The sequence below is a fragment of the Scyliorhinus canicula genome, chromosome 14 (assembly GCF_902713615.1).
Source record: "Scyliorhinus canicula chromosome 14, sScyCan1.1, whole genome shotgun sequence".
Classification (NCBI taxonomy): Eukaryota; Metazoa; Chordata; class Chondrichthyes; order Carcharhiniformes; family Scyliorhinidae; genus Scyliorhinus; species Scyliorhinus canicula.
Genome location: NC_052159.1, coordinates 81985056 through 82005720, shown reverse-complemented (window position 1 = coordinate 82005720; position 20665 = coordinate 81985056). Strand labels below are relative to the sequence as shown.

Below are 20665 nucleotides of genomic sequence, written 5' to 3'. Positions count from 1 at the left end.
ATCACACAGCCTTGCTTGACCCCGGTCCAGATTTTGAATATATCTGTTTCAGCTCTCACACTTAAGACAGTGGCAGTCATATCATCATGAAGCAATTACAGGATTGTGATGATGTTGATTAGACATTCAAATCTTTGGTGCACAATCCACAGAGCCTCACTACTTACTGAATCAAATACTTTGGTCAGATCAACTAATGTAATGTTGAGTTCTTGGTGTTGAAGGATGGTCCCAGTCATCATGGCTGGACATGTCATCAAAATCTAATCTGATCACCAGGTTTTCTATATCTACCTTGTAAAATTCCTGTATAAATTGTTCAATTAGGTTAGCCCCTCAACTTTCTAAACACAAAGGGATACAGACCATATTTATGCAACCTGTACTAATAGTTTAACCCATTAAGACCTGGTATCATTCTTGTGAATCTGCACTGTACCCCACCCCCAAGGTTTGGTGTCCAAAACTAAATACAATGTTCAGAGGAGGACTGAACAAAACCTGGACAACTGACAAATTCTTCACGTTTTAATTCCAATTCCTTTGAGATACAGGCCTATGTTCAATTTGCCTTGTTGATTACTTTGTTTATGTTTATCCTAGTGTTTAGTGATTTGTGTATACAGACAATCCCTTTGTTTCTCCACAATTCCTAGTCTCTCAATGTGAAGAAAAAAATAACTGTTGTTTATTCTGACTCCGTTTTGTTGCTACCTATTCTAACATTAGCCCAGAAAAGAACATGTCAGCTTGTCCACTTGTGATCAATTGCTATCCAACACATAATGGATAAAAAAAACCTTGGGGTGAATTCTTCACCGGCGGGATTCTCCTTTGTGCCGGCAGCACACCCCCACCCGCGGATTCCCCGGTGGCGTGGGGTGACCACAATAGGAAATCCCATTGGCTGGCAATGGGAATGGAGAAACCTGCTGCCGGCGATAGTGCACCACCAACAAACAGGGCTGAGGAAACAGAGGGTTCACTCCATTGTATTTTTGCATTTTTAATTTTATAATCTTTGTACAGGGTTATATTTTCAGTGTGAGAGCATAAGATCCCCTATGCTTTGTGCTACTTAAATCATTAACCTTATTCCCATACATGGGATGAATCATTTTATTTTATTCATTCAGAGGAAGTTTTGCCATCACTGGGCATTTAAGAGTCAACCAGACTGCTGTGGATCTGGAGTCACGTATGGGCCACACAAGGCAAGGATGGCAGATTTCCTTCCCTAAAGGGCATTCGTGAACCAGATGGGTTTTTACAACAATCGACGATGTTTCATGATCATCGTTAAACTTTTAATTCCAGATTTATCTTGAATGCAGATTTCACCATCTGCCCTGGTGGGATTCAAACCCAGGTCCCCAAAGCATTAAGATAAAAGCAAATTACTGCTGATGCTGGAATCTGAAACAAAAACAGAAAATGCTGGAAAATCTTAGCAAGTCTGACAGCACCTGTGGAGCTGCTGTGCATTACCTGGGTCTCTGGATTACTAGAACAGTGACAATACCACAATGCTACAACATAGATGGACCCATTTTTCATTTTACCCATCAGGCCTGTATTACTTAAGGCTACGCAACTGGATGCCTTTCAGATTAAAATTCTGCATATACCAGTGGAGGATCCTCTACTTCTGTTTCACAGTTGCTAATCTTCCTGTAGTTCAAAACATCAGTATTGAGCATTCCTAGGACAAAATATAGTGCCCCTATCCCGATAGCCAGTCTGAAGCAAATCCCCAACGAAGTACTATGTTGTAAATCAGTGGGAATTTTTCCACTTCAAACCCCATCTCGGCCTCTCAGATTATTTTAATGTACAAGCATATTGCTTGGCAGAGGCCTTCATCATGTGACATTTGTGCAGTATAATCACATTGTCACAGGGCTAAAAAAAAAAGTCACATGGTTCATTCTGCCTCACTTGGACACTTAGGATGTCGATTAACTGTACCAATAACATTTTTTAAATAAAAGTTGCCAAAATAAAACACCAATATGCTAATGGCTTTTATCACAACTAATATTGCAGAGAAGATGGGGGATACCTTTATGCATGGGGGTGGATCCCTTATCATCTCGTTCATTTATGTTAATTACTCCAGATTCCACTAACTGTCGCAGAGCCTCGTGATCACCTTTAAAAGCACTCACATGAGCTGGAAATGCGAGATCTAAAAATAAGCAGGAAGCAGCAGAATAGCATCATTACTCATGGGCATTTTAAACTTATCAAACTAATAATAGCAGGTACTCAATTACCAACGATTCTTTGGATAATTACCCTCCACCCATTTATGTACCTCCACACATTTCTCTCTCACACCCCATCAAAACATGTTTCCAGGCAATCATGCTGCTCTTGAAGCAAGTGTTTGGACGTTTTACAGGTGAGACCATCTTGAGTCATTTTCTGATTTTCTCAATTTATGGAGAACTAACTTTTCTATCCTTCTTCCCTTTTTATTTATTTCTTAACGCAACTGTGGCAATTGAGTTCTCCTGGGCTATTTTTTCTCTTAGATTCCAGTCACCTTGGTGACATTTGTGCAGTATAATCACATTGTCACGGCTAAAAAAAAGTCACCTTGTTCATTCTGCCTCACTTGGACACTTAGGATGTCGATTAACTGTACCAATACATTAGAAACCCATCTCAATTTCTTGCAAAGACTTTTTAACAATGTGATTTTACAAAGTGTTCTGCAATGAAAAAGCTATATTATTCATTAATCTTCTGCACAATATTATATACAAACTGTTATAAATATCCAGTTCATGGTTCATGTTGAATTTTAGAGGAAGTGTTCTAAACTGGGAAGATTAAAGTTGTCGAGGGTAAGGTAATTAAAATACTCGGGGGGGGGGCAATTCTCCGAGCCCCGTGCCGGGCTAGACAATCGGAGCAACCACACCACGACGCCCCGATGCGGCGCGCAATTCTTCGAGGTGCAGAGAATCGGCGCCATTTGCACCAAAACCTTTGGTGTGGTGCCGGCCATGGGCCGCTGGAATCGGCAGGGCCGCCAATTCTCCAGCCCGGTAGCATTGTGGATAACACAATTGCTTCACAGCTCCAGGGTCCCCGGTTCGATTCCGGCTTGGGTCACTATCTGTGCAGAGTCTGCACATCCTCCCCGTGTGTGCGTGGGTTTCCTCCAGGTGCCCGGTTTCCTCTCACAGTCCAAAGATGTGCAGGTTAGGTGGATTGGCCATGATAAATTGCCCTTAGTGTCCAAAATTGCCCTTAGTGTTGGGTGGGGTTCCTGGGTTATGGGGATAGGGTGTTGACCTTGGGTAGGTGCTCTTTCCAAGAGCCGATGCAGACTCGATGGGCCGAATGGCCTCCTTCTGCACTGTACATTCTATGATCTATGACACTACAGAGTCCCGCCGGCGCCGTTCATCCCTGCTCGCTGCCAGCGGGAACTCTGCAGAACGCTCGGGGGGCGACCTGTGGAGTGGGGGGGGGGGGGGGGAGGCCTCCGATGGTATCTGGCCTGCGATCGGGGCCCACCAATCAGCGGGCCGGCCTCTCGGTCGGCGGGCCTCCTTTCCTCCGCCAGCAATATTATAGCCCTGCGCCATTGTTGTGCGGGGCGCCTGAGGGGAGGACGGCCACTGCGCATGCACTAGTTGCCTCCTGCCCAACTGCGCATGTGCGGGACCCAAGGCGCCGCATCTTTTACGCACCGCCGGGTCTCGGACGCCGTGCCAAGGCCCCGCCTCCGCACATCGCACCACGCCCCTGCCAGCCCCACGGAGGCCCCAGAATGGGGGTCTGGGAACGGGCACCGACGCCAGAGTAAAACACTCCAGTTTTTACTCCGGCGTCGGCACTTAGACTCCCGTGGGAGAATCCCGCCCTGGGCTTTAGAGATTGGCAAAACACCTCACGAAATGGAAGTTCAGAAGGTTACCCATGTCTAACAGAGTCAGAATAGAAGAGATGGAGTTATAAAATAGCAAGGGGACTTTCTTTTAGTTGGTGAACTGGAGATGTGATGCTATGCTGTTTGGAAATAACTGCAATCCAGCGAGATGTTTTGAATTTGAGCTGAACTATTTGAAAAGAATTCAGTGAACCCTGAAAGGCTACATCACCTTGGAGACGGTGGAGCTTAAGAAGGTTCTCTGGTTTCAATTTATCTGTGAATTTGTGAGGAGAGAGGGTCGATTTCACTTTGAACTTTGTGTGGTTTGCAGCTCAGAAAAGAGTTGGAAGGCATTTGGTGCAGTTAGGGCACATGAGAAGTCCTGGGGATCTGAGAAGGTGGCAGAAAGTCACTCAATCTCTGCTGGAGAGGGTTAGGACTCTAGATCTCTGGGAGCCAAAGATATAGTTTGATGCAGCTAGGAGACTGGCGTCTGGAGAAATCCAGGGCAGTGTGAGCTTATTCAAGCTGGCAGTCTGTGTAAGAATTGGGTGCCAGTAATTAGGGGTGGGAGTGCAGCTTTATGAATCCGATGGAATGCAGTCTCAGCAGAGAAGATTGAACAACTGGGAGGTGAGCAGCCATTTACAGTAGTCTGAAACGGACTGGCTTTTGAGGAATTCGGAGATTAGATCTTTGAAAGTGAGAAGTTGAAGTTCCCTGTGTGGGAGAAAGAGTTTTAATGAGATTTTGCAACATTAGTGGCTGATGTCTTGGTGGGTTGCTGAGAAATATGTGGCATCTGTCTTGGTTACATCTGCTGTTTAATGCGGCGTGACTTATTTGACTGCAGTTTGCCTGTTAATTCATATTATTATGATCCCAAAGCAGACCCCAACAGTGGCTAGGAAACTGGACCGAAACCCCAATATTTTAGTTTATTTTGTAAGACTGTGGAGAAAGAATGGTATCGCTCCAGAAGTGATTGCATGAAGAAATAGGAATTTGGTTTTTAAAGACAAAGCTTTATCATGAATACAATATTAAACTCTTCAACTTCACACCCGAAAAGAACAGCTTACAATTAGCCCTTAAATAATCCTACTCAATACCCCATTAAACAGCAAGAAAAGAAACATACAACTCTAAATCCATTTTAAAATCTGCATGGCGCAGGGTAATACTTGCTTCACAGGACATATTTGGGTTCCGGTAAGAATACGTGCAGACTCTGACTAGATGTCTTCAAAAAGCTGTTTCAACTGGTTTGTTTCAGCTTCTTTCTTGTCCTCACACAAGGCTGCTCTGCTTTAAATATTATTACTCCTTTTTAACTATCCTACAAGGTCAAAACAAGGGTTGCCAGATCAGACTTCACCTCCTCTCTAAAGCATTCTCAAAATCCCCCTGAATCCCTTAGCTCCACCCAGCAAAGACATCATTTGCCCCAAGGTGGAAAACAAATGAACTCTCCAGGCTGAAAGCACATTACTCCATAACTCCACAGGGACTTTCCCTAGTTAAATCACAGTGCATTAGCCCAGACTGAAAACACATTCCTCTGATCAATTTCACCTTCTAGCTACTAAAATATCCGAAGCAAAATCCTTTTTTAAAATATGGTAAATGCAGTCAAGCACACTCTAACCCCGGGCTTTTAACCCTTAAATTGCCAAAGGTTTATAATCCAATATTCCTAAAATCCTCCATTCTTCACACTATTGACCTTACCTTATGCTAATTCTGAACGTTAAGAAGGTAATATCAATATTGTGAATTATTGCGATTTTCTGACTTTGTCTAGTAAAGTTTATTTTCTTTGTTTAAAACCATGGAATCTTGTGGCGTATTTCTCCAAGGGGGCAACTGGGATTCCAAACTTAACTACTTTAAACAAAAAATCATTGATCCCTAATCGATTGTAAGAAATTTAAATAACAAACTTAAGAAATATCATTATTGTAAACTGAAATAAAGAGATTAATGTTCTGCAAATGCCACAGTGTTTCAGTATTCAATGTTAACAAACCACTTCCTTAAAAAGCACCATATTTTGCAGCATCTGCTGACTGAACTAAATGTGGCAGCGTCACTTTGTCTGCTTACTTTCTTGATCGACTGGATGATCCCGTTCATATTCCACAGCTGCAATGTACTGCTCTATGTTGTCCTTATAAAATCTCTTTGCAAGATCCTCTGGAGTTTCGCCTTGATCATTCCTGGCGCCCAGAATATGGGTCATACTTGCTCCTTTGCAAACAAGAAACTTAAAGCAATGCAAGTGACCCTCCATTGCTGCAAGATGAGCTAGCATGAAAAATAACAAGACACGTTAAAGATACATGCCATTTTGCCTTTAAAATGACTCAATTTGTCAATAGCACCCAGTGCAGTTCACTCAACAGCATTTTGATGGTATACAAAACAATTTAAGTTGCTGTTGCTTCATATCCAATAATTTTACTGGAAAGTGCATGTTTATGGATGTCACTGAAGAACTGAATAGTTTAGGATTTGAGTGTCCTCTAAGGTTGAATGACACTTAGGCAGAGTTTCCCCATATCCCACTCCACACTGTGCATGTTTGGCCCTGACAGATTCCCTGCCTTGGAGTCAGCCTGACTGAGGCCAGGCTTCCAGTCAGGCAGTGTCCACTGCAGAGGAGACTTGAGGTCAATTGGATTTCTGGCCCAACCAGTAGGGGCAGAATCCAAACCCTGGGTCATTGTTCAATGGGGCATGGGGAAAAACATAGTGGTCTTCAAGCAGTGTTGCAGAAGTGCCTACTGTCTCACTGAGCATTTGTCCCCTAACTTCAGCTGCCGGATTTCTGAATTCAAAACATTCAACAAAAATACATTACATTGAAGAACAAAATCATGGGGCTGAGGACCCGGGTTCGATCCTGGCCCCGAGTCACTGTCTGTGTGGAGTTTTCACATTCTCCCCATGTCTGTGTGGGTTTCACCCTCACAACCCAAAGATGTGCAGGGTTGGTGGATTGGTCACACTAAATTGCCCCTTAATTAGGACAAAACAAATATTGGGCACTCTAAATTTATTCAGTTTAAAAAAAAAAGAAAAACAAAATCTCAGCAAGAAAGATGCACCGGTGGCTCGCTCAAGGAGTTAAGGGTTGTATTAGATTAAAAGAAGAGTTATGATGTTGAAAGAAAAGCAGTAAGTCTGAGAATTAGGAATGTTTTAGAAACCAGCAGAGGGCCACCAAAAAGGTGATTAAAAAGGAAAAAATAGAAAGAGAGTAAACTAGCCAGAAATATAGAAGCTCTTACAATCTGTTTTCATATGTAAATAAAAGGAAAAGAGTAGCTAGAGTAAACGGTAGTCCCTCAGAAGCAAAGACAGGATAATTTATCCTCGGGAATGAGGAAATGGCAGAGGCATTGAACAAATATTTTGTGGCGGACTTCACTGTAGAAGACATACGTTTCATTCCAGAAATAGACAGTAGCCTAGGGGCTAAAAAGTGATGGCATTAAGGAAATTAATATTAGCAGAGAAAAAGTATTAGACAAACGTAAGGGACTAAAATCTTTAAAATCCCCAGGAGCTGATGCCTAAACCCTCGGGTTCTAAAAGAGATAGCTGTGGAGACAGTGGATGTGCTCATTATAATTTTCCAAAATTCCTTAGATTCGGAAATAGTCCCATCAGAACAAGCTGCCGTTTCCAAGAAGTCATGTGACTCCAACTGAATAACCAGCAAGGCACCGGAGAAGATGTTTACTTGAGCCTTAATTTCTGGAGGCAAATAAAACTACTGCTTTCAGATGCAGAGGCCCGAGTGATTTTCTGACCAAAAGGATTTTCAGTTTTGAACTGAGTTTGGGAATAAACCAAGAAGGTGAAAGTTGCCCAACACGAACCATCCCTGCCTTGTCTGAAATTCAATGTGGCTATCAGTATAACACTGTACTTGGAAACCTGAGATGAGAAAGGGATCCCAAGGACATTTATTTAACCCTGTTCAGCTCCTTTGGAAAGAACTTCCTGACAACTACTGTGACCAGTGATCTGGTACACCAGATCAACAGCGTCAAACCCCTTTGAATGTTATCCTTGTCATAACATTTTCCCATTGGCCAAAAGGTGTTCTTTCCCTGAAGAGTCTCTGAAGAGACACCGGGCGGGATTTTCCAGACCACCGCGGTATATTTACCGGTGGCAAAGGGGGCACGCAATCAGCCAGTGGCGGGATCATCCAGTTAAGGTTCTGCCCGGGTGGGTGGCGGAAAGAGGAAAAGTGGGAAAGGGAAAAGGGGGAAAGGGAAAAGAGGGAGATGTGAAAGTCCTTTGTGGGGGGGGGGGGGGGGGGGGGGGCGAAGTGAAAAGGAGGGCACTGCTGGGGTGGAGGAGATGAGAGAGCGCTGGGAAGGGGGTTATGAGAGAGTGCCGGGGAGGGGGGGTTATGGGACAGCGTTGGGAGCAGGGTAATGGGAGAGCGCCGGATGGGGTAATGAGAGAGCACCGTGGAGAGGGAATTGGGAGAGCACCATGGGCAGGGTAATGGGAGAGCGCTGGCGGAGGGAGACTAGAGTGTGCGGTCTAGTGAGTGCCAGGTGGGGTATATATACACATATATATGAGAGTCAGAGAGGGGAGTGTGTTTGTGTCTGGCACCTCCCAGTCTCAGGATTCACATTCACCCTCATCTTCACTCAAAACCCTCTCACACTCTCTCGCACCCCAATTAGCACAGTGGGCTAAACAGTTGGCTTGTAATGTAGAACAAGGCAGCAGAGCATTAGTTAGGAGTATAGTGGAGTATAGTGTTCAATCATGGTTGCCACACTACCAGAAGGATGTGGAGGCTTTAGAGAGGGTGCAGAAGAGATTTGCCAGGATGTTGCCTGGTATGGAGGGCATTAGCTATGAGGAGCTGTTGCATAAACTCGGTTTGTTCTCACTGGAACAACAGAGGTTGAGGGGCAACCTGATAGAGGTCTACAAAATTATGAGGGGCATAGACAGAGTGGATAGTCAGAGGCTTTGCCCCAGGGTAGAGGGGTCAATTACTAGGGGACATAGGTTTAAGGTGCGAGGGGCAAGGTTTAGAGGAGATGTATGAGGCAAGTTTTTTTACACAGAGGGTAGTGAGTGCCTGGAACTCGCTGCCGTGGGAGGTGGTGGAAACAGGGATGATAGTGACATTTAAGGGGCATCTTGACAAATACATGAATAGGATGGGAATAGAGGGATACGGTCCCAGGAAGTGTAGAAGATTTTAGTTTAGATGGGTAGCATAGTCAGCACAGGCTTGGAGGTCCGAAGGGCCTGTTCTTGTGCTGTACTTTTCTTTGTTCTTTGTTCAATTCCCGTACCAGCCTCCCCGAACAGGCACCGGAATGTGGCGACTAGGGGCTTTCCACAGTAACTTTATTGAAGCCTACTTGTCACAATAAGCGATTATTATTAATTGTCAACTTTATTTATTACTCATTTTTAAAACTTTTTTTTGCTCAGCAAGTTGTTTCTTTTCATAAATCAGCTTTTTATTTAAAAAAACGTGCTCAATGTTGTGCCAAACCCTTCCTTTCTGAAATTTGGTCATCGGCCCTTTGAATGAAAAACTAATTGAAACGTGGTGCCCGCACACGGACAAGCCTACTTTACAGTATACCTGGTAAATTGCCATCCTGATCCACTTCATTCACATCTGCTCCCCATCTGACCAGAAGCTGCAAGCAGCCCAGCCGACCATGAAAGGCAGCGTAATGGACACTCCTCCAACCATTTTTATCTGTTGGGTTTGTATCCTGGAGCAAAACAAATAGAAAAGAAAGGTGGTGTTCAACATTCTATTTCAGCAAACATTGGACGTGTGTTGTGCATCTGTACATCCATATAGAGCCCAAATACCTGAAAAAATTAAATTAGATCATCATTTCCACATTGCTCAGCATTTAAAATTATGGAATCAATTGAATTTACAAAATAAGACTTTTCTGACCAATGATAATAGTGAAAGTTATTTTCAATCTATGAACGACCATCCTCCCTTTCCTAGAGACCATGTCATTTACTGTGAAGAAAATGAACCCTATTAGTTAATTAACATTCCCCTACCACACCACTGCGAAGAATAGTCTGAAGTGTGTACGAGTGTCCATGGGTAGCAGCCAGGTGCGATGGGGTGCAGCCTCTATCATCCTTTGCTGTTAAATTGGCACCATTTGTTATCAGGGCCTGAGGAGCAACACATGAAGACATTATAGTGTGCTTCTCTTTGTGAAATAGAGACATGGAAAATTTATTGACACAGAGGGGGCCATTCAACTCACCGTGCCTCGTGCTGGCCAAGAAACAGCTCCCCAGCCTAAACTCACTTTTTACTTTTTGATCCATAACTCTGTATTATGTTTCAGCACTTCAATTGCAAAACCATGGATGGATGTTTTTGGCTCTTTCCGCACAATAGGCTTGGCAGCCCAGTCAACTATCCAGTGCCTTTCTGTGGGACTGGAAGATACTTTTGGCTAGGCTGCCAAGCCTCCCACAGCAGGCCCTGCCACAACAGGGCCAGAAGGGTTTTTAAATGCATTGATATTTTCTGCCTCTATCATCGTTTGACGCAATGGTTTCCGGACTTCGAACACTCTCTTGGCGAAAACATTTCCTACTTCCTGCAAACCCATCTACTAAGTCAAATCTCTGTCTCTTTGTTAACGGAAATATGTCCTTACTTTCCACTATTCTTGAATCATAGAATTTAAAGTGCAGAAGGAGGCCATTCGGCAGATCGAGTCTATACCGGCCGTTGAAATAGCACACTACCAAAGCCCACACCTCCACACTATCCCTGTAACTCGCAACCCCACCTAACGTTTGGCCACAACAGGGCAATTTAGCATGACCAATCCACCTAACCTGCATATCCTTGGACTGTGGGAGGAAACCGGAGCACCCGGAGGAAACCCACGCACACACGGGGAGAACGTGCAGACTCCATACAGACAGTGACCCAAGCCAGGAATCGAAACTGGGACCCTGGAGCTGTGAAGCAACAGTGCTAACCATTGTACTACAGTGCCGCTATCCAAGCCCTTCATCAAAATCCCCTTTCAGCCTTTTCTGTTCCAAAGAAAACAAACCTATCCAATCTTTCTTCAAACCTGATATTCTCCATTCCTCGCAGCATCCTTCTAAATCTTATCTCATCAAAAAAAAAGTTAGGTGGGGTTTCTGGGTTACGGCGATAGGGTGGAGGTGTAGGCTGCTCTTTCCAAGGGCAGTGCAGACTCGATGTGCCAAATGGCCTCCTTCTGCACTGTAAATTCTATGATTTGCACAGTCTCCTGTTTCTCACATTTCCGCAATGTAGTGACTCAAATTGTATTCTGCTGTGGCCTAATTAATGTTTTCTACAGTTCTAGCAAAACTCTCCAACTCTTATAATCTATGTCTTGGCTGATACAAACCTTGCATGCTTTCTTAACTCCCTTTTTTAAATAGGTTTAGAGTCCCCAATTAATTTTTTCCAATTAAGGGGCAATTTAGCGTGGCCAATCCACCTACTCTGTACATCTTTTGGGTTGTGGGGGTGAAACCTACACAAACACGGGGAGAATGTGCAAACTCAACACAGACAGTGACCCAGGACCGGGAACGAACCGGGGCCTCGGCGCAGTGAGGCAACCGTGCTAACCACTGCACCACCGTGCTGCCCCGATTTAACTCCCTTATCTGCATGTTCTACCACTCATAGGGATCTGATGCACAATCAATGGACACGAAACGTAGGTGTAGTCCGAAACAAAAGGCTTTAATCAGCAAGAAGTGTGCCCAGCAGCAGGAGTACAGAAATGACCTGGCTGCTGGGGAACACGGGTTCTTATACCCCATCTCGTAGGTGGAGCTACGTTGGTCTGGCTGGCAGATGACCAATGAGAATACAGAGGACACGATACTTGGGCCAATGGGCAGCGAGCCCTCTGCACCAATGGCAGCTCACACTCCCAGGTACCGTAATACCCGTAGTCATACTACCACATCCACCCCTTGTTGAGAAAGGAACCGGGGGGGTCGCGCGTGTGGGGAATGAGGACGTGGGGGGGGGGGGGGGGGGGGGGGGGGGTCCCGTTCAAGTGGGTAAGAGAATGGTAGTATGACTAGTGATGTTGTATCAAGGCTCTCCAACGATGGCTGCCCACTGGCCCGAAACTATGTACAGGTTTGTGTCAGAACACGGTAACTATATACAGATTTGAAGGAGAAACAAAAACGAGAGAACAAGCAACAAGGTCCATTAATAGTTCATATAGACATGATCAGCCGATCGGGGGCTTTGGACGTCCTCTACGACCTGCGGAGCATCGCTGGAGACGTTGGAGTTGCGGGCGTCCATGCATCCGGGAGCGACAATCCGGTCCTTGTGGCTGCGTCCGTACCCCGAGGCAGAGCTGGCGAGGGCTGGGCCGGGGAAGGGGCGTCCAGTCCTCTAGGCGGCGCGGGTAAGGGTGTTGGCGGGCCGGGGGGGGGGGGGGGGGGGGGGGGGGGGCCTGCCGGAAGCAGTTGCGGCTGGAGGGGGGTTGGGGGGGCTGGCACCGGGGGCGATGGCGGGGATCCCGCAGGGAGACCGTGTCCTGTCAGCCGTCGGGATACTCCACATACACGTACTGCAGGTTCACGTGGAGCAGCTGGACCCTCTCGACCAACGGGTCCGACTTGTGCACCCGCACGTGTTTCCGGAGCAGGATGGTCCCGGGGGTAGCCAGCCAGGTCGGGACCGGGGTCCCTGGGGAAGACTTCCTGGGTAAAACAAGAAGGCGTTCGTGAGGCGTTTGGTTAGTGGATGTTCAAAGTAGTGACCGGATTGAGTGGAGGGCGTCTGGGAGGACCTCTTGCCAGTGGGAGACTGGGAGATTTGTGGACCGTAGAGCCAGCAGGACAGTCTTCCAGACCGTACCGTTCTCCCTCTCGACCTGTCCGTTACCCCGGGGGTTGTAACTGGTCGTCCTGCTGGAGGCGATGCCCATGCTGAGCAGGAATTGACGGAGTTCGTCACTCATAAAGGAGGACCCCCTATCGCTATGAATGTAAGCGGGGAATCCGAAAAGGGAGAAAATGCTGTGGAGGGCTTTAATGATGGTGGGTGGGGTCATGTCGGGGCAGGGGATGGCGAACTGGAAGCGAGAGTACTCGTCAATCACGTTGAGGAAGTACCTGTTGTGGTTGGTAGAGAGGAGGGGACCTTTGAAGTCCATGCTGAGGCGTTCAAAGGGGTGGGAAGCCTTTATCAGATGCGCTTTATTTGGGCGGTAGAAGTGTGGCTTGCATTCCGCGCAGATGTGGCATTCCCTAGTGACTGTCCTGACCTCCTCGATGGAGTAGGCAGGTTGCGGGTCTTTACAAAGTGAAAGAAGCGGGTAACCCCCGGGTGGCAGAGGTCCGCGTGGAGGGATCGGAGGCGGTCCACTTGTGCGTTGGCACAGGTGCCGCGGGACAGGGCGTCGGGAGGCTCGTTCAGCTTCCCAGGACGATACAAGATGTCGTAGTTGTAGGTGGACAATTCGATCCTCCACCGCAAGATCTTGTCGTTCTTTATCTTGCGCCTCTGTGCGTTGTCAAACATGAAGGCCACTGACCGTTCGTCTGTAAGGAGGGTGAACCTCCTGCCAGCCAGATAGTGCCTCTAGTGTCGCACAGCTTCTACTATGGCCTGTGCTTCCTTCTCGACCGAGGAGTGGCGGATTTCGGAAGCATGGAGGGTACGGGAGAAGAAGGCCACGGGTCTGCCCGTTTGGTTGAGGGTGGCCGCCAGAGCAACATCGGACACGTCGCTCTCGACCTGGGAGGGGAGGGACTCGTCGATAGCTCGCATCGTGGCCTTTGCGATATCCGCTTTGATGCGGCTGAAGGCCTGGCGTGCTTCCATTGACAGAGGGAACGTGGTTGATTGGATGAGGGGACGGGCTTTGTCGGCGTAATTGGGGACCCACTGGGTGTAATATGAGAAAAAACCCAGACAACGCTCGAGGGGCTTTGGGGCAGTGGAAGCTCCATCAGGGGGCGCATGCGTTCCGGGTCGGGGCCTATCACTCCGTTACGCATTACGTAGCCGAGGATGGCTAGACGGTCGGTGCTAAACACGCATTTTTCCTTGTTGTAGGTCAGGTTCAGGAGCTTTGCTGTTTGGAGGAATTTACAGAGATTGGTGTCGTGGTCCTGCTGGTCGTGGCCGCAGATGGTGACATTATCGAGATACGGGAAGGTTGCCCGTAAACCGTGTTGGTCAACCATTCGATCCATCTCCCTTTGGAAGACTGAGACCCCGTTTGTGACACCGAAGGGAACCCTTAAAAAGTGGTAGAGCCGCCCGTCCGCTTCGAACGCAGAGTACTTGCGATCGCTTGTGCAGATGGGGAGCTGGTCATAGACGGACCTGAGGTCCACCGTGGAGAAGACCTTGTACTGCGCGATCCTGTTGACCAGGTCGGATATACGTGGGAGAGGATACGCGTCCAGCTGCGTAAACCTGTTGATGGTCTGACTGTAGTCTATGACCATCCTATTCTTCTCTCCAGTCTTTACCACCAGAACCTGTGCTCGCCAGGGGCTGTTGCTAGCCTCGATGACCCCTTCCTTCAGAAGCCGTTGGACTTCGGATCTGATGAACGTCCGGTCCTGGGCACTGTACCGTCTGCTCCTGGTGGCGACAGGCTTGCAATCCGGGGTGAGGTTTGCAAACAAGGACGGGGGATTGACCTCGAGGGTCGCAAGGCTGCAGACAGTGAGGGGGGGCATGGGGCCGCCAAATTTAAATATTAGGCTCTGGAGGTTACACTGGAAGTCTAACCCCAGGAGTGCGGCTGCGCAGAGGTGAGGGAGGACGTATAGCCTATAATTTTTAAACTCCCTCCCCTGGACCATGAGGTCCACTATGCAACACCCCGTGATCTGTACTGAATGAGAGACGGAGGCCAGGGCGATTTTCTGCTTAACCGGGTAGAGAGAGAGAGCGAAGCGTCTTACCGCGGTGGGGTGGACAAAATTCTCTGTGCTCCCTGAGTCCAGCAGATATTTCGTCTCGTGGCCGTTGAGCAAAATATTTGTTGTTGCCGTACAGAGGGTGCGGGGTCGAGACTGGTCCAGAGTGACTGAAGCGAGTCGTGGCAGATAGTCGGAGTCTTCATCAGGCAGGGAGTAGTCACCCACGGGGTCCTCGGTGCCGATCCAAGATGGCGGCACACGTCGGCCGTACATGGTGGGGGGTGGACAAAATGGCGGTGCCCGTTCCCCGCACGTGGAGTCGGGGGTCCAAAACGGCGGCACCCGGGGGTCGCGCATGGCATCGGGGGCGTAAAATGGTGGCGCCCGGAGATCGCATGTGGCGTTGGGGGATGGGGGTAGCGAGATCCGCGGACCACACGGGGCCCCTGAAGAGAGCAAAGGGAGAGTCCCGCGGTCGCTGCCTGGGACCGCAGTGACCGCCTTTGCCTGGCAGACGGCCACAAAGTGGCCTTTCTTTCCCGCAGCCCTTGCAGGTTGCGGAATGGGCTGGGCAACGTTGTCGGGGGTGCTTAGCCTGGCCGCAAAAATAGCAGCGGGGCCCCGCGGGTTTTTCGGGGCACCCTGCGGCGCAGGCCTGGGGGGAGGCTGAGTCCGTGGGGGAGAGAGACGCTTGATTCCATGCTGCCCAGGGGGCCGCCGCGCGGTCGGGGGCGTACGAGCGTGCGTTTCGGTTTATGGCATCTAGAGAGGTAGTGAGGGCCTGTGCCTCCATGAGGCATAAGGTTTCCCTTTCTAACAGTCTCTGGCGGATCTGCGAGGACTGCATGCCTGCAACTAAGGCGTCTCGGATTAGGAGTTCAGTGTGTTCAGCAGCAGATACCTGTGGGCAGCCGCAGTTCCTCCCCAGCACAAGGAGGGCACGGTAAAATTCGTCCAGTGACTCACCGGGGATCTGCTGCCTTGTGGCTAATAAGTGCCGAGCGTAGACTTGATTAACCGGCCGTATGAAGTGTCCTTTGAGTAGTTCCATAGCCACGTCGTAGTCTGTCGTGTCCTCGATGAGCGTGTATATGGCGGTGCCGACGCACGAGTGGAGGATGTGCAGTTTCTGCTCCCTCGTTGGGACGTTTTCCGCCGTACTAAGGTAGCTGTTGAAACAAGCCAGCCAGTGCTTAAATACGGCTGCTGCATTCGCTGCGTGGGGGCTGAGTCGAAGACACTCCGGCTTGATGCGAATCTCCATCCTTTAAATCTTGCTGATTAAATTGATGCACAATGAATGGACACGAAACGTAGGTGTAGTCCGAAACAAAAGGCTTTAATCAGCAAGAAGTGTGCCCAGCAGCAGGAGTACAGAAATGACCTGGCTGCTGGGGAACACGGGTTCTTATACCCCGCCTCATAGGCAGAGCTACCTTCCTTTCAACCAATGAGAATACAGCGGACATGATACTTGGGCCAATGGGCAGCGAGCCCTCAGCACCAATGGCAGCTCACACTCCCAGGTACCATAATAACCCTAGTCATACTACCACAGGATCTGTGAACATGAAGCCCTGGGTCCCTCTGTTTCTCTATAATTCTCAGGCATCTTATTATTTCCTGTGTATCCCTTTGCCTTGTTTGCCCTCCCCAAATGCATTTCCTTACATTGGCTGCTCTTATGATAGAAACTGAAAACACTCAAGACTTCAAAATTTTGCGGACAATTTTAAGGGAGATTGCTTTGCATGAGACATATCAATGCTGGAAGTGAGACGAGCTCAAAGCAGCGAACAAACTGTACAAGTTAATTACGTGACATACACCCACTACACAGCCACAATAATAAACCTTATCTCTTAACCTCAAAAGATGAGTTCTGCACTGCACCAGTGTGTGGATTTTCACACTTATTATCATTAAAGATTCTAAGGTGAATTGACAATTCAGTGCCTACCAGCAGACAGCAGTACCAGATTTGAGCCAGTCCAAATTGAGATGACCTATTCTCACATCCCGAGATTAAAAAGGGAGATAAAATGAAAAAGTAGTGAGTGGATCTGGCAGAATACACCAAATTCTCAATGAATCAAATCCCAAGGGAGCCACCTTCAAATTTGGGTTAAGCAGTTTAATTTTAGCTAGAGACCTAAGATATCACATGAACGTCTCTTTATAACCCAGTATGCCTACAAATGCTTCTAACATATACTCTCTATCTTTCAGATTTAAATGCCAAAAATAAAAGTTTAAAAAGTTTTAAAATCTTTATTCCATTTGTTTATAGTTTATATTGTGTTGTTTTGAATCAGTCCTGCCATCTGTCACTATATGTGACACCATTTTGTTCTTTTTTTAAATAAATTTAGAGTACCCAGTTAATTTTTTTCCAATTAAGGCACAATCCACCTAGCCTGCACATCTTTTGGGTTGTGGGGGCGAAACCCACGCAAACATGGGGAGAATGTGCAAACTCCACACGGACAGTGACCCAGGACCTGGGACCTCGGCGCCATGAGGCAGCAGTGCTAACCACTGTGCAACCGTGCCGCCCTGGTGACTCCGTTTCGTCACCATGGTGACTCCCTTTTCCTGCAGAATTAGGCCGGAGATGGGTCCATTCTCAGCTGGGCCCGACGTGAACGACGTAAGCAGAGCTTTTTTTAATGTCAGGATAAGCAGCCGTTCTCAGCTTCTTCCTTACTGTTGAGGGTGCCCGTTTGCTGAGCTTTTCCAAGACTTCTCCTTTGGCTTTCAGAATGGTGGACAAACTTGAAGGCAAAAATCTCCCACCACTCTCCTGCGACGTCCGCTTTCTGCTTCATGCCAGTTTCCCACTTGCTCTATCAACTTCACCTTCTCTCCAATCAACAGCGCTTTTAACTTCCTCACAGGTTTGGCCATTCTCACGTGCTTTGTAAGATGCTTCACAGAGAAAATTTCAGCGTGCTTACCTCCAGCCACTCCGCTCTGATTGGCTGGTGCAGTCACTTCCTCTGCTTCTGGCATTATTCCTCTTTCCGATGGCGAACAAAAGTTCAGCTAACCCATATCGATCGCTGTGGAATTCCGATTAATCGTGGGCTTCAGGTTCAATAGCTTTTGCTATTCTGCCAGCAGGAATGGTTGATAACTTCGGCACAAGTGGAATTTCGTATCACCCGAGTTTGGCTCATTGAGATTTCACTGTATTGACTAAAGTTTCACTCCAATTGGTTGATCTCAATGATGATTCTTACACGCAAGAAACAAAATTAAATGTTGGGAGGAGAGGTTATTATCATCTTCCCTATTCAGTCATCCTTCTCCCCTCGCTGAAATTATAACTTAATAGAAAAACACATGCACAATATTCTCGAGACTACTTGATTTACTTCACACCTTTGCACTGATTTAAATATTTATTTTGGTACATAAAAACAATAAAGTTAATTTACCTGCATACAGGCATCATGACCCCTGATGGCTGCAATATGTGATGCTGTCCAGCCCCTGGAGGTAACATCAGTCAGATCAGCACCATGCCATAGCAACCAGTGCAGGCACTGTAACAAAGAAACTGGACTGTCAATATGTTGCGCTTTTAAATTAAATATGATTAAGATTGCTACATTTTCAATTTATGTTGAGGCTGCTTTTCAAATATCTGGATGATTAAAATTAGTATATATTTTTTAAAATTTAAAGTACCCAATTCTTTTTTCCAATTAAGGGGCAATTTTAGCATGACCAATTTTTGGGTTGTGGGGTGAGACCCACGCAGGCACAGGAAGAATGTGCAAACTCCACATGGACAGTGACCTGGGGCCGGGATCGAACCTGGGTCCTCAGCATTGAGGCAGAAGTGCTAACCACTGCACCACTGTGTTGCTCTAAATTAGTATAATTTAACAATTAACAGTGGGCAAAATGGAGATTGAAAATTTTGCAAAACCTTCAAAATCCTGAACATATTTCAAAGATAGCACTTTTTTTCCCCTCAAAGTAAACAGACAAGAAGTCTGATTCCTGCCCCTCTCTCCCTCACCTTCTTCAGTGTCTCTGTGTATATGTGTTAGTAAATGCAAAGTTAGCAATTACCTTCACATTTTAACACCATTAGTCAGAAACCTGGAAACAACAGAAGACACTCAGGAGATTGGGAATGAGTAAGATATAGCAAGATTATTGGTTCAAGTTTAACCGCATGCTTAAGCTCGCAAAAGTAAAAATAAACATTTCCTATAATGGTCTCTATTTAAACTCCCACTCCAATTATTTCTGCCTCCCTCATGCCTTTATGTCTCCATTCTTTAAAATTCTCACAGATTTCCTCTTACAGTCTCTGCATTGCACTTTGTTTCTCTTTGGCTCCAATAGAGACACACAGTAGCATTGTGGTTAGTGCAATTGCTTCACAGCTCCAGGGTCACAGGTTCAATTCCCGACTGGGTCACTGTCTGTGCGGAGTCTGCACATCCTCCCCGTGTGTGCATGGGTTTCCTCCGGGTGCTCCGGTTTCCTCCCACAGTCCAAAGATGTGCAGGTTAGGTGGATTGGCCATGCTAAATTGCCCTCAGTGTGCAAAAAGGTTAACTGGGGGCTGCTGGGTTGCGGGGATAGGGTAGGTACGTGGGCTTGAGCAGGTTGCTCTTTGTAGGGGCTGGTGCAGACTCGATGGGCCGAATGGCTTCCTTCTGCACTGTCAATTCTATGACATAATTACAGGAAGCAGGGGAAGAGAATAGCATTCCTGTTGGTGACTGGAAAACCTAGATATATAGCATCAGGGATCAGAGGAGATGGGCGTTGGTAGGGCCTGAAGAGAGGGAGATCAATTGCCGAAGGGGAAAAGAAGGAAAGAGATTGGCTGGCAAGAGAAAGCAAGAGACCACTGGAATGGTGATCACGGGCTGTTGGCCAATCAGGGCTTGTCCTGGCTGATTAGCAGTGCTGGACATTTGCCTTCTGGATCCAGCAGCTCCTGTTTTCCTCTGTCTGTAAGGTTACAGAAACTCTGGAAAACCCAGCTATTACACTAATCCACTGACAAAATCTGCGCAATGGCACCTCATTTAAATCATCAATGGTTATTTACTTTGCAGATGGAAATAGCCCTTCACCTCTAAACTATCGGAATGCACTGCCCATTGCAATGGAGTGAATTTATGAATGGGATCAACTTCATTAATGCTGGCTCCATTTTTCACCATCATCTCAAGTTCTTCCACATCACTGGCTTTAACTGCATCATGAACAGTTGTAAAAGATTTCTTCTTCCTTGCAGCTGTCAAACAAAACAATTTCAAAAAAAGTGAATGCACTGGCAATAATATAATAGCATTTTAATCCCATTGGATTTCCCAGCATTCATGTTTTCCCCAATTAATGCTAGTCAGAGGTTCTCAAGCTGGAGCCTCTGAAGACTCTCCAGGAGGGTCTGCAAAATAATCTGAAAGTTCCTACTGAGCAGAGGTAGCCTTACGAATGGGTGACAAGGGTGACAGCCCAAGGTGCTGTGGTTGGAGGGCACTGTGCTCAAGAGTAAGGGAATGAGCAGTGTCTATAGTAGGCTTGGATTTGGATTTTGTTTATTGTCACGTGTACCAAGGTACGCTGAAAAGTATTTTTCTGTGAGCAGCTCAACAGATCATTAAGTACATAAAAAGAAAAGGAAATAAAAGAAAATATATAATAGGGCAACACAAGGTACACAATGTGCAGAACACCGGCATGGGGTGAAGCATACAGGGGTGTAGTGTTAATGAGGTCAGTCCATAAGAGGGTCGTTTAGGAGTCTGGTAATAGCGGGGAAGAAGCTGTTTTTGAGCCTGTTTGTGCGTG

At 47.0% G+C, this 20665-nt stretch overlaps 1 protein-coding gene across 2 annotated transcripts in view; it reads right to left on the bottom strand.

Moving 5' to 3' along the window:
* The window catches only part of LOC119977829 (ankyrin repeat domain-containing protein 42-like), a 66051-nt gene that overhangs the window by 19663 nt on the left and 25723 nt on the right, over positions 1–20665 (bottom strand). The window contains exons 2-7 of one of the 2 annotated variants that reach the window (XM_038819064.1): positions 19945–20108; positions 18280–18387; positions 9977–10096; positions 9531–9666; positions 5996–6196; positions 2063–2188 (exon numbers count right to left, since the gene is read on the bottom strand). In XM_038819064.1, coding sequence (XP_038674992.1) covers positions 2063–2188; positions 5996–6196; positions 9531–9666; positions 9977–10096; positions 18280–18387; positions 19945–20108 — 855 coding nt within the window. The remainder of the gene's footprint in view (positions 1–2062; positions 2189–5995; positions 6197–9530; positions 9667–9976; positions 10097–18279; positions 18388–19944; positions 20109–20665) is intronic. The other variant, XM_038819065.1, reaches the window with a different exon arrangement.